The sequence below is a fragment of the Ictalurus punctatus genome, chromosome 17 (genome assembly GCF_001660625.3).
Source record: "Ictalurus punctatus breed USDA103 chromosome 17, Coco_2.0, whole genome shotgun sequence".
NCBI classification, from domain to species: Eukaryota; Metazoa; Chordata; class Actinopteri; order Siluriformes; family Ictaluridae; genus Ictalurus; species Ictalurus punctatus.
In genome coordinates this window covers 23,543,667-23,555,604 of record NC_030432.2, presented here as the reverse complement: position 1 = coordinate 23,555,604, position 11,938 = coordinate 23,543,667, and the positions used below count along the sequence as shown (strand labels likewise).

The following is an 11,938-nucleotide window of genomic DNA, read 5'->3' as shown; positions in this document are numbered from 1 at the left end:
ATGCGCTGTCGCATAAAATTCATCGCAAAACGAAAAGCTTCATTCGATCTGTTCAGCTCTTAGGAAGGATACAAAGCCAGGGGGAGTGGGAATGGGTTATAGAAATATTTGTAAAGTATATTTGAGAATATTTTCAGCACATTTGGAAAAGGAGATACAGATCTTTATGCAACATGTAAACAGTTTTTAATAATAATAATAATAATAATAATAATAATAATAATAATAATAATAGGAAAGCTGTAAAAACCTAACATGTTTGTATAAAGGGTATTATTAGGGGCCAAACACCAAAGGTGAGTAGTCTTCTTCTTAATATTCTTCTTCTTCTTCTTCTTCTTCTTCTTCTTAATATGCTTCCTCTTCTTCTTCTGGTTATGGTTTCTATGGCAGCCCCTGTTTTTACTTCTACTACAGATAATATCCAATCAACAACAAATTTGGCATACATCATCTTCAGACCAACCTGGACAAAAAACGTCACAAGAATATTGATATCCCAAATGGTTTGCCCGTAATGTGCCAACAAATCTGACAGCAAAGCTGCCAAACAGGAAGTGAAGCTGTATCTCAGTAACGACCTTGCACAGTGATACACATTTTGGTAGGTAGCTTCAGGACCATGCCCTGAGGCTGTGCACAGAGTTTTGAGACCGTGCCGCATACTGTCCAAAAGTTACAATAACATTCTGGAAACGCTTCCATCTAAGTGCCATTTTTGCTACATCTCCTCCAAATTTTGTCCAATCTTCACCAAATTTGACTCATCAGTCACTCGTAACTAATCAGACACTCGTCAGTGTGCTATTATACAGACAACGCATGACTGACAGGGTTTAATATCAAATAGCAGTTTTTAATTGAGCAGTAGCAGTCATGCCCACAGGTCAAAGTAGCACCAGACGACACCACGGGTCCCAGTGGCAGCGGGAGTCGCAGCAGCAGTGCCGCCTTGCTACCCATTTGATCATCTAGACTCTTCCTCCGACAGGCAGAAAATTCCAGCACTATCCGTGGTCAAAACACGCACATCACTCTTGAATCCCTTCGTCTAAATTTATGGCTCTGCTTTCATGTGGTTGCTTAGGCAACGATTGTAGTGTGTCTGTGAATACGCAACTCGCCGGATCTGCACGCTTGGCCCCCGAGAACGCCGCTCGCAGCGTTATTTAGGAAATTTTGGACGGACGTGATGTTCTTGGTGAGGTCACTGTGGTGCTCCGTTTTCTCGATTTGTTGATGACGGCCTTCACGGTGTCCCGTGGTACATCTAATGTTCCTCTCCTGATCGATTCCTTTCGACGGCGAGACCCTGTACGTGCTTCGTACGTTCTTTACGGACCGTGACTTCGGGAGTCGGATGAAACCAAGAAGATGTGAAGAGAATCCTACAGAAACAGCTGGTCTTTATTTGGGCTTAACCCGAATCATTTCATCGATGACCGCTGTACGATAATTACTTGGGAACATGAGATTGAATGTGATTGGTTCATTCTGAACACAGCCACGCCCCCAATTTTAAGAGCGTGCACACGTATGCAACCAGGTGACTAATTAAAAATAAATAAATAAATAAAAATCCCCCTATCACATTATTGACATCTTTTTTTTTTTTTTTTTTTTACATGTAGTAGAAATTAATACAAGTAAGAATAATGACACTATATGACCAAAAGTATGTGCACCCCTGACCATCACACCCATATGTGGTTCTTCCCCAAGCTGTTACCACAAAGTTGGAAGCACATTAATGATCTAGGATGTCTTTCTGTCCTGTAGCATTACGATTTCTCTTCACTAAGACGCAACTAAGAGAACTAAGTGCCCCCCAAACCTGTTCCAGTGCCAGTATATAGCCTAGACCTCGAAATTCAGTGATGATATGAAATGTTGAGCATGATGCACATAATATCGAATGAATTCAAGCGCTATAGTCAGAAAATGTATTACCATGACGAGTTAAATGGTACAAAGTGTACTGTAGATGTACAAGTCACCTCCCAGAGCCAGGGTTCCTGGCTTAATGCTGAGCTCGGGTTGCTGACTGTGTGGAGTTTCACATGTTCACTATTATCCCCATGTCCTCAGGGTTCTCCGGTTTCCTCCCATCTGCCAAAAACATGCCGGTGGATGAATTGGGTAAGATACTTTGCTCCTAGGTGTGAATGAGTGTATTAATGTGTGTGTGTGTGTGTGTGGTGCTTTGTGATGTTCCATCCATTCCTGTGTCACACAAATTACATCAGTTATTCATTTCTATTGAAATAACTGCAATGTATGTTGTTGTTGTTGTTGTTGTTGTTGTTATTGTTTTAATCAGTCTTTTTAGTATGATTAAATGTAAGTGACGAATAAAGCACCGCAGTCATGCGTGTTCATTATAACACACACTGAGTTTGATCAATTGCTCAAATCACAGCCAAAGAGGGTCGAGACACACCCTCTGCAGCCCTTCCTCCTCCATCCTCCATCCTCCACCGTCTCTCTTCTCTCTCCTCCTCCTCTCGCTCTCACCCTCCTCCTCTCTCTCTCCATCCTCCTCTCTCTTTCTCTCCTCCTCCTCCTCGTCTGTGTGCGTGAGGGAAGATCTAAAGCTAAGGGCACAAAGAGAGCGCGTGGCCCTGCGCCCCACCGCACGCGACTGAATGGCATTTTAATACACATTACACACACACACACACACACACACACCACGCCAAACCAGGGAGAGGATACACGCGCTCACACATCCGTGCAAAGTAAGTCGAAATCTCGTTTCATAGCCAAAAGCGTTTATGCTGCTGTTAGACGTGCTGTTTAATCCCATCCTCATCAGAAGCGTGTTTAATGTAAACGTGTCTTTTATGAAGTCTCGAGCTGATCAGATAGCTGCAGGATGCTGTCTGTGTGTGTGTGTGTGTGTGTGTGTGTGTGTAGCTGTATGCTTTGATTGGATGAAGCAGTATATTTGGAATTAGCATCTGTGATTATTATTTCAGGAATGTGGATTAACATTAATCCTCACCGCTCAGGATGTAGCTCTGTAGTCATTAATAAAGGGAACAGAAAAGACGAGTGTGTAGACTATAAATGTCATGAGATTGTAACAATGAGAGCATCCTAGACAGAAAGGTCACAACTTCACGTGTGTGTGTATGACATGTTTTTCACACGTGGGATTTTCACGCATCTGGCTTTTATTTTTCATAGCCTCATTTCCATGTGTTCATTTTTCACATGCAATGTGTGTGTGCATATATATATATATATATATATATATATATATATATATATATATATATATATATATATGCACACACACATATTTACACACACATATCATGTGTATGTATATATGTATATATGTATATGTATGTATATATACACATGATGCATTTTATGTACTATACTATATTATTTTAGTATATGACTATATGTTATATAAGATTTGATATAATATATATTATATAATATATTTTACTAGATTACTATATATTATATAGTGTATGTGTTTATTCTTCACGTGATTTTGTCATTTATTTTACATTTATTGTCAGGTGTGATATATTTCTACACGATTCATTCATTTTCCCGTACTGTGATGCGTGTTTTTATGCTTCAGATGTGATTTATTTTCCTTTTTATATATATATATATATATATATATATATATATATATATATATATATATATATATATATATATATATATTTTCAGGTGTGATATAGTATGTGTACCCGTGATTCATTGTTTGGTGCTGAATTTTTTTTTTCCATTCGCATCATTTTTCATTCATTTTGCTTTTTTATTATTTTTTTTTGTATATATATATATATATATATATATATATATATATATATATATATATATATATATATATATTTTTTTTTTACACAATACATTATTTTAAAAACGAAACGTTCCTCTTCCAAACGTGTTGCGTGCGTGTTTATTTCTTCACGCGTTACCTTCGCACGAGTCGTGTATTATTTTCGCGTTAATCTTCCGTCACACCGATCACGGACGATAACATTTCCCACAATGCCGTGTGTGTTTACTCGAATCCGTGTGCGATTTCAGGGTACGATGTTATAATACACTTTTTCACACCATCACGTAGCACTTGATTTCACGTGTGAAATGTAGGAGAGGTCTCCATAACGCACGTGCAGAACGTCTCATTATTTATTCACCTCTGGTCATTTCGCCGTACAGATGTTGATCGAGACGACCGTGTATGAATGTCATCAAATCCTAATGTTCAAATATCCATCATACACTGTTCATAGATTTCATAGAAAAACTCTCTCATGCTCAACTTTGCAATGCAGACGCTGGTACTAACGTCACTGACACTTTGATCCGATTTCCCGCAGAACGGTGGAACCGAAATGGAGTTTGAGCACTTTGACGGGCGTGACAGAGGTCAGAGGTCAAGGCGAGGGCTGCCCCCGAGCCCGGCGCACAGTGCCCACTGCAGCCTGGGCCGTGCTCGTACGCTCCAAGCGCTCAGCTCGGAGAAGAAAGCCAAGAAAGTGCGTTTCTACCGCAACGGTGACCGCCACTTCAAAGGCATCGTGTACGCCATCTCTCGGGACCGCTTCAGGTCGCTCGATGCGCTGTTGGCTGACCTCACACGCTCGCTGTGCGACAGCCTCAACCTTCCACATGGCGTCCGCTCCTTATACACCATCGACGGGTCTGCCAAGATCACCGGCATGGAGCAGCTGGAGGAAGGTGAGCATGCCAGTAAAAAGAGTGTAGCTATAAATTTCATGGTTTGTAATGAAATGACGAGTTTGACCTTTTTAGTAAAACGAGTGATGCGGCGGCGCTTTAGTATTTTCGTCTCTCCAGCTCCGTCACCTCCTCATCTGTACACTGCTCAAACGGATCAGTTTCCAGTGCTTCAACGTTCACGCTAATCATCACACTCGTCATCTCGTCGAGCGCTAGCTAACCGCGCCGGGTCTCTACCCTAACTCAGCGTTGTAGAATTACATTTTGGGTCTTTGAGTCCGACATTTGCACCATCTCCATTAGTTTATCGTTGTCTCTCCCGGTCTCTCTCTACCGCCGATACGGATCAACAATTCTGATGACATCATTCTGCACTTCGGCGTTTCGTCGGATTTTCTGTCCGATCAAATGATCTCTAGAATCTGAAGTGCCCCGCCCCCGACATCATTCAAAAACCATGGCACTAATTCCAAGTATCGAGTACGGCGAGTTGAGCGCTATCGGCTAGCGAAAAAGCTGGAGAAGCTACACGATATGTCCCGCCCTGACTTCCTGTTTCACTGAAAGGAAGTCATCATCATACCGGATAACGTTGAGAGTTTCAACGCACTTCACGGGGACTTTAAGTAGAAATCATTTATGCTGCACTCGTGATGAACGTAATCATGTTTGTTGTGAGCAAATGCTCTTAGTGTTTGTCTAAAAGGATGCCGTATGCTGCTAACAGGATCCACTTATAACATTTCATCAATATTTTATGGTATTTTACATCCTTACACTTCTACCGCCTTTCTGCGTGCACAGCTGTATCGTTGCTTACGCAGACTTAAATCCATGTTGCACACAAACATCTGTCCTGAAATGCAAATCGACCTGGTTCTGCTTTGATACTGGATAAGGAACGAGCTGCTTTGCATATCACTAGAGGATTGCAGTGAAATATTTAGGCCAGGCATCCATTCATGTCCAGACCCGTAGCACTTTTATATCCGAGGTGAACGTGAAAACGCGAGACATGCCGGCAATTCTGGTCTCAACAGAACAATTATCCTCGGATGATTTATTTCGCGTCGTTCGGTCTGTTAATATTATTACGACGCTCATCAAACGCAGCAAATGGAGTGTTCGAATCCAGCGAGTTATTCTCAGTCTCGTCTCATACCACAGCACGGTTGAATTCTCAATACTTACTCAGAAGGTGCTGGTTTATCTTCTCTAGCAGTGGCTTGGACGGTAGTTCCGGCTGCAAGGCAAATCACAGGTTTATATCAGTGCGCTCATGATGTCTTATTATTTCTATAGTAACAGCTTCCCTGGGGCTCGTATGATGGATTCTTCACATTATTCATCGAAGCACTATGCGTCGTATTTTTATCCATTTATAGTTACATTTCATGCTCTCTCTTGAATTTAATAAAACAACAACATCAACGACACAGCTCTTGTGTTACCCGTGAACCAAAAACTCTGACCCGAAGATGTTCCAGTGTCTACAAACGTTACAGTATTAGCTCTGTAAAAAGCCCTGGCACTGGAGACTCCTTCTACAAGATGCTAAACGAACGTACTTCTTACAGAAAACTTCACCGTAATAATAATAATAACGCACGATTCTTAGCGCAGAGGTAATGAGAATCGCTCAGATGTAAGAGCAAGGTATACGTCAAGACATGCTGTTAGTGGAAGGTCATCCACTTCAGGCTGGTAAGAGTAACTCCACGTCACGACCTGCACATCAGACATCGATGTGCGTTGTTGATTATTTTCCTATAACAGCACATCGCACGTTCACTTTTGGACTTCCATTTGGAGGACATTCTTTTCCCAGTCCTCCTTGCGATATTGAAGAGAACCAATCACTCTGGATATATTTCATGAGTGTAGTGACCGATAACATGCAACGCAGTTGAAAAGAAATATATTCAGACGTGTCTTTTCATTAATCTAACCCTGTAATAGAGCAGAATTCATGTTGGAACTTCCACCAAGCGAAAACATAAAAATAGTCGATTAAACCGATGCTCATCCTACGCTCTCTAGATCTCGCATTCTAGAGCTTTGTCTTTTTTCTCGGAGAACATAAGCAAAGTATAACCCTGGGGTAGAACAAATGAAGAGAAGCTCGTGAGCCTTGACTATGATGTCCGGTGAAGCCACATTTGATTTGGCGCTACTGCAAACACTCTTAGTTAAAGCTAGAGCTCTTCAGGGTGGTTTGGTTTTCTCTTTTGGGGAATCCTTGGTGCTTCAAAGTAAAAGTAGAAAGGGGTTCCAATTATGACTATCCAAGGAACTCTTGCGAAACCCAAGAGTGTAGACTAGGAATAGTGATGGTTCATTTATCTGTGTAAACAGGAATCATTTCTAGGTCGAGAACTGACACGTGAAGATCACTGAAGTTTCTCCGAGTTTAATCTAGAGCAGAAATTTCGCTGGTTCATATTTTTGCGACCATTTCAACTGTTTTCACCTTGTGTTTCAGGTGAGAGCTACGTATGTGTATCAATAGAACCTTTCAAGAAGCTGGACTACACCAAGAACATCAATCCCAACTGGTCGGTCAACATGAAGACCGGCGCATCTTCTCGGATGCCCACCTCACTGGCCAGCGCCAAAGCTAGCTCACTGGACACCAAGGAGAGCAAAGACTTTATCCGACCCAAGCTGGTGACCATCATCAGAAGCGGCGTGAAGCCTCGCAAAGCCGTCCGCATTCTCCTCAACAAGAAGACCGCACACACTTTCGAGCAAGTCCTCAGCGACGTCACGGACGCCATCAAGCTCGACACAGGAGCCGTCAAGAGGCTGTACACGGTGGATGGCAAACTGGTAGGTGCTCATGTGGGGTCTCATCACATCTGCTGAGATCGTGTTGTTTTCGAATCACTGACATTTCAATGAATCCGATGCTTTACAGAAAACCTGGAGCGGTATTCGGTCCGGCGGCAGTGTTTAGCGGTTTGATGTATCTACGATATTTGTTTTCCTCTAAAAATTTTCTTTCTTTCTCTTACTTCTGAGCGATCTCGAAGACCGATTTGTAAAACGACGAACGGATAAAGTTCCGAATTAACATCCGTCAGTCAAAGTGTAGCCTGTAAGTGCTTGGCCAGCTTTATTAGAGAATGGAAAAAGAGTGAACGTATTCGACGAATCGACATAAAATGTCAAATTTGTGTGACAAACTAGATTGTACACCTTGCACACTAAGTTTTCATGAGTTTCATTACATTGTACATAAAATAATATACAAGTTAAAAGCAAAATAGGATGTGCTGGATCAAGTGCTATTTTATAAGCTTCTGGATAACGAGGATGGAAACCCTGTTGCTAAATGAAGTGATTAATGTGTCCGAGCGCTCACATTTTGTCATTCATATACTGTATCGTCACATGCATTAGTCTTTATTTTTGATTTTTAAATTGTCTCTCTTTTTTTTTTTTTACTGTCTGTTTTTGTCTGCGGTCCGCATTTTCTATCCCTGATCTTTTCGATGGATTAAAAGCGCTTGGAAGTGTAAGGATGAAATACAAATAACTTTTCTTACATAAATACTGGCCAAAACAAGTTGGACTTAAGTTATCAACTCTGTAGATGTCTCGTTGTGAAATACGAGTCCTGGTATAAGCACAGGACGGTCTTAATGATTATAGCAGCAGCTCGTAGGCAGAGATCTACAGAAGCAAGCGTATATAAACATTTGTATCATTGACGGACTCTGCCTATATCAATGGAATCAACGTTAAGAATGTTATACAGAGAAATCCAGTGTTCATGTTGTCATATACAGTAAAATGTCATTTGATTTAAAGAGAATCTGACTGGGAAGACTGGATTTTACATCATGCGTGTGCAAGACTCCGTATACACTTCAAACAACAACAATAACATTATAACACGTCAGTGTAGACCTGGGGATTTCCTGTTATTTGATTACGTAAGTGAATGTAGCTGCGGTAATCGAATTATTGATTAAAAAAAAAAAAAAAAACTGATTTGATTTTCCCTCCGTAACCAGATATAGTGGAGAAATAATAATAATAATAAAAAAAAACCCTCTGCTGGTCCTCAAATAAAGTGGAGACACTTCAGCAGTCTAGTCTTGCTCAAAAGAACTCCAGAGGAAGTCCTCTCACCTTCATCCTCCTGCAGTGCTGTTTAGATCCGTGGCCTGGTTTCTCTGAGGTGAATCTGTTCATGCGTCACCGGCAGTCCAAACAGGTCACGATGTTCCCCTCCGTCACGACTATCCAGGACTCGGCTGGTGTCCCCGGTTCCTCCCGTTCTCCTCAAAGTGTCCTGCTTTTCTCTGGCCGTGTGGGAGATCTTCCGCACAGCCCTATTTAGCCGCAGAGGTTGACTTCTCTGTGTGGAATGCACAAGAATAATACATTTTGGAAGAACTGTACGCTCATTAGAGTGCTCTGGGAGAAGATCGAAGAAACAGATGTAGTCTGCGTTAAGAACTGGTGCATTCAAAGTGGCTGAGAGTCGAGAGGAGAAGAGAAGAGAAGAGAAGCCGTTGGATGGGAGGCATATTGTAGACTCTGACTGGTAGCCTGACCTTTACTCCACAGGAGCGATAACTTCCATCGCCACAGGCTCTGTAGCTCATCACCCACATCCTCTCAGCACTTCCTTTCAACACACTCCACAGAGCTCTCACTTTCTCATATTTGTTTAGGACTAAAAGAGTTTCTCTCAGCAGATAGGACTAATATTTCGACAATGTTGCTTTTCTATGTTTCAGGCTTTGCGGTTTTAGTTGCCAGAACTAAAAATCCCGCTTAAAATACCGTGTATCAGAGCTGCTGTTACTGTATGACCCCGAAGTTGTTTTCTAGAAACCATGTTTCAGTTTGGACAGGAGTTCTTTTTGGGATTGTTGCCGGCAATAAAAAAAATGCTCGATTTCGCCGCGACTTTTTTTTTTAAAACTCGATTTGGTGAAAATGCATCTGCACAACATTGCTCTGCACGGCCTTTCGCGGTGATGTCTGTCGGTAAATGAGACATTTTAGCTGTCCTCGTGTTTGAACGCGGGTCGTGTAATTTTGAAAAATTACAAGCTCCTCTGAATATTACGGATTTTGTTTGATTTTGCGTTCATTTCTGTGATCGGGAAAAATCGTGAAATCCCGTAGGGACTGATGGTTTATTCCTCTACAGCAATTTCCACAATGATTACAATTTGTTACGACACATCACACTTTTTTCATCTCGTTATAGTTATATTAACGGTGTCGAACGTCCATGAAACGTGGTAATCTTGTTATTAATTATGTTATAGCAGCTATAAACTATCATTCCTCCACCATCTTCTCTTTCCTCTCTTTCTTAAGTGGGCACTGGTGGCTGAACTGTTAAGGCTCTTGGATACTGATCAGAAGGTCGGGGATTCAAGCCCCAGCACCACCAAGCTGCCACTGTTGAACCCTTGAACTCTCAACCTTCACTGGCCCTCCAGGGGCGCCATATCATGGCTAATCCTGCGCTCTGACCCCAGCTTCCTAACACGCTGGGATATGCAAAGAAAAAAAAAATTCACAGTATGTGATAAATAAAAGCTTCTTCTTACTCTTCTTCTTAAAGTATAAGAAATATGACAAAAAATTAACCTTGTCATGTTATCAAGAAAGTTATATGGAGATTATGTAGAGCGTCTACCATACAAGCGTGGGCGGCTGTGGATCAGGTGGTAGAGCGGGTCGTCCACTAATCGTAGGGTTGGAGGTTCGATTCCCGGCCCACGTGATTCCACGTACCGAAGTGTCCTCGGGCGAGACGCCGAACCCCGAGTTGCTCCCGATGGCAAGTTAGCGCCTTGCGCGGCAGCTCTGCTACCGTTGGTGTGTGAGTGTGTGTGTGAATGCGTGAATGAGACACAGTGTAAAGTGCTTTGGATAAAAGCGCTATATAAGTGCGCCATTTACAAATGTAAGTTGTTATTATAGCATTAATATACAATAAACCTGTGATTTGCCTTGCAGAAGGAACTACTGTCAGAGCTGCTGTTATAGAAAATGAATCAACAGACCAGATCAGATTCAAGAATTTAACAACGCTGTTAATTAAAATTGAGTAAGAAATGACTCTACACTGCTTGAAATTTCAGAATCAGTGAAATCTGTGAAATGGGAAACTGACCATGTCCTCCTGCCACCGCAAATAGCTAACCCACTAGTTAACTCCAGGAAGCTAAGCTAGCTGCGGTACATTTTCATCGTTATTTTCTGAGTGATTTATTTAACGGCAGCCAAACTCATTAAAATGTAGCATAATCATGTTTCAGTTATTACTAATATTAGCCAAGGTAGCTAACTAGCCCGCTAAGTACATAGGTTCTGTAGTTAAAAGTGTCTCGTTCTTCAGTATACTGTATTAGACATGTTGGCTTGAACCTATTAATAAGAGATTACTCAGTTTGTATTCCAAGAATTCCAAGAATTCCAAGAATTTCAGTGCCACGTTTACAAATTTGACCTAAATGCCAGTCTGTATAATGAAAATCAGCGAGCCACATTTTTTAATCAGGGCTATTTTAAAGTTACATCCAACAACGATTGAAACGTTTTTTTTTTTTTTTGTTGGTTTTTTTTTACGCTAGCTAAAGACAGCAGTCTTTTAATATTATAACGTTTCACCCAGTAAAATCATGTCTTCATTCGAATCGATCTCTATGTCAGATTATACGATGACGATCCTGTAACGATAGACCTGAGATTACTCAAAATGACTACGCTGTGATTACGTAATCAGTTCGCGTGATTGGGGTTTGTGCGGAAAACGGGCTCGCAAACATTCTAAGTCGGTTTCAGCTAATAGGGCTGTTTTTTTCTGTTCATTATCATGTTTTGTTTATATTTTGCCATTACTATTAATGTATTTGTTGCGATAGCGGCGCAGGGTGGCTTAGTGGTCAGCACGTTCGCCTCACACCTCCAGGGTTTCCTCCGGGTGCTCCGGTTACCTCCCCCAGTCCAAACACATGCATGGTAGGTTGATTGGCGTGTCTAAAGTGTCCGTAGTGTATGAATGTGTGTGTGAGTGTGTATGTGATTGTGCCCCGCGATGGATTGGCACCTGTCCAGGGTGTACCCCGCCTTGTCCCCGATGCTCCCTGGGATAGACTCCAGGTTCCCCCGTGACCCTGTATAGAGGATGGATGGATGGATGGATGTATGGATGGAGATATACAGTAAAATCCGGCTGAAAATC

The 11,938-nt window shown here is 41.7% G+C and overlaps 1 protein-coding gene across 2 annotated transcripts in view; it reads left to right on the top strand.

Moving 5' to 3' along the window:
* The first annotated feature begins 2,565 nt into the window (after nt 1–2,565).
* dclk1b (doublecortin-like kinase 1b) overlaps nt 2,566–11,938 on the top strand; it is a 47,346-nt gene continuing 37,973 nt past the window's right edge. Inside the window, exons 1-3 of one of the 2 annotated variants that reach the window (XM_053687477.1) lie at nt 2,566–2,738; nt 4,356–4,716; nt 7,202–7,548. In XM_053687477.1, coding sequence (XP_053543452.1) covers nt 4,371–4,716; nt 7,202–7,548 — 693 coding nt within the window. In that variant the 5' untranslated portion in view covers nt 2,566–2,738; nt 4,356–4,370. Of the gene's footprint in view, nt 2,739–4,159; nt 4,717–7,201; nt 7,549–11,938 lie in introns of those variants that run through there. The other variant, XM_053687478.1, reaches the window with a different exon arrangement.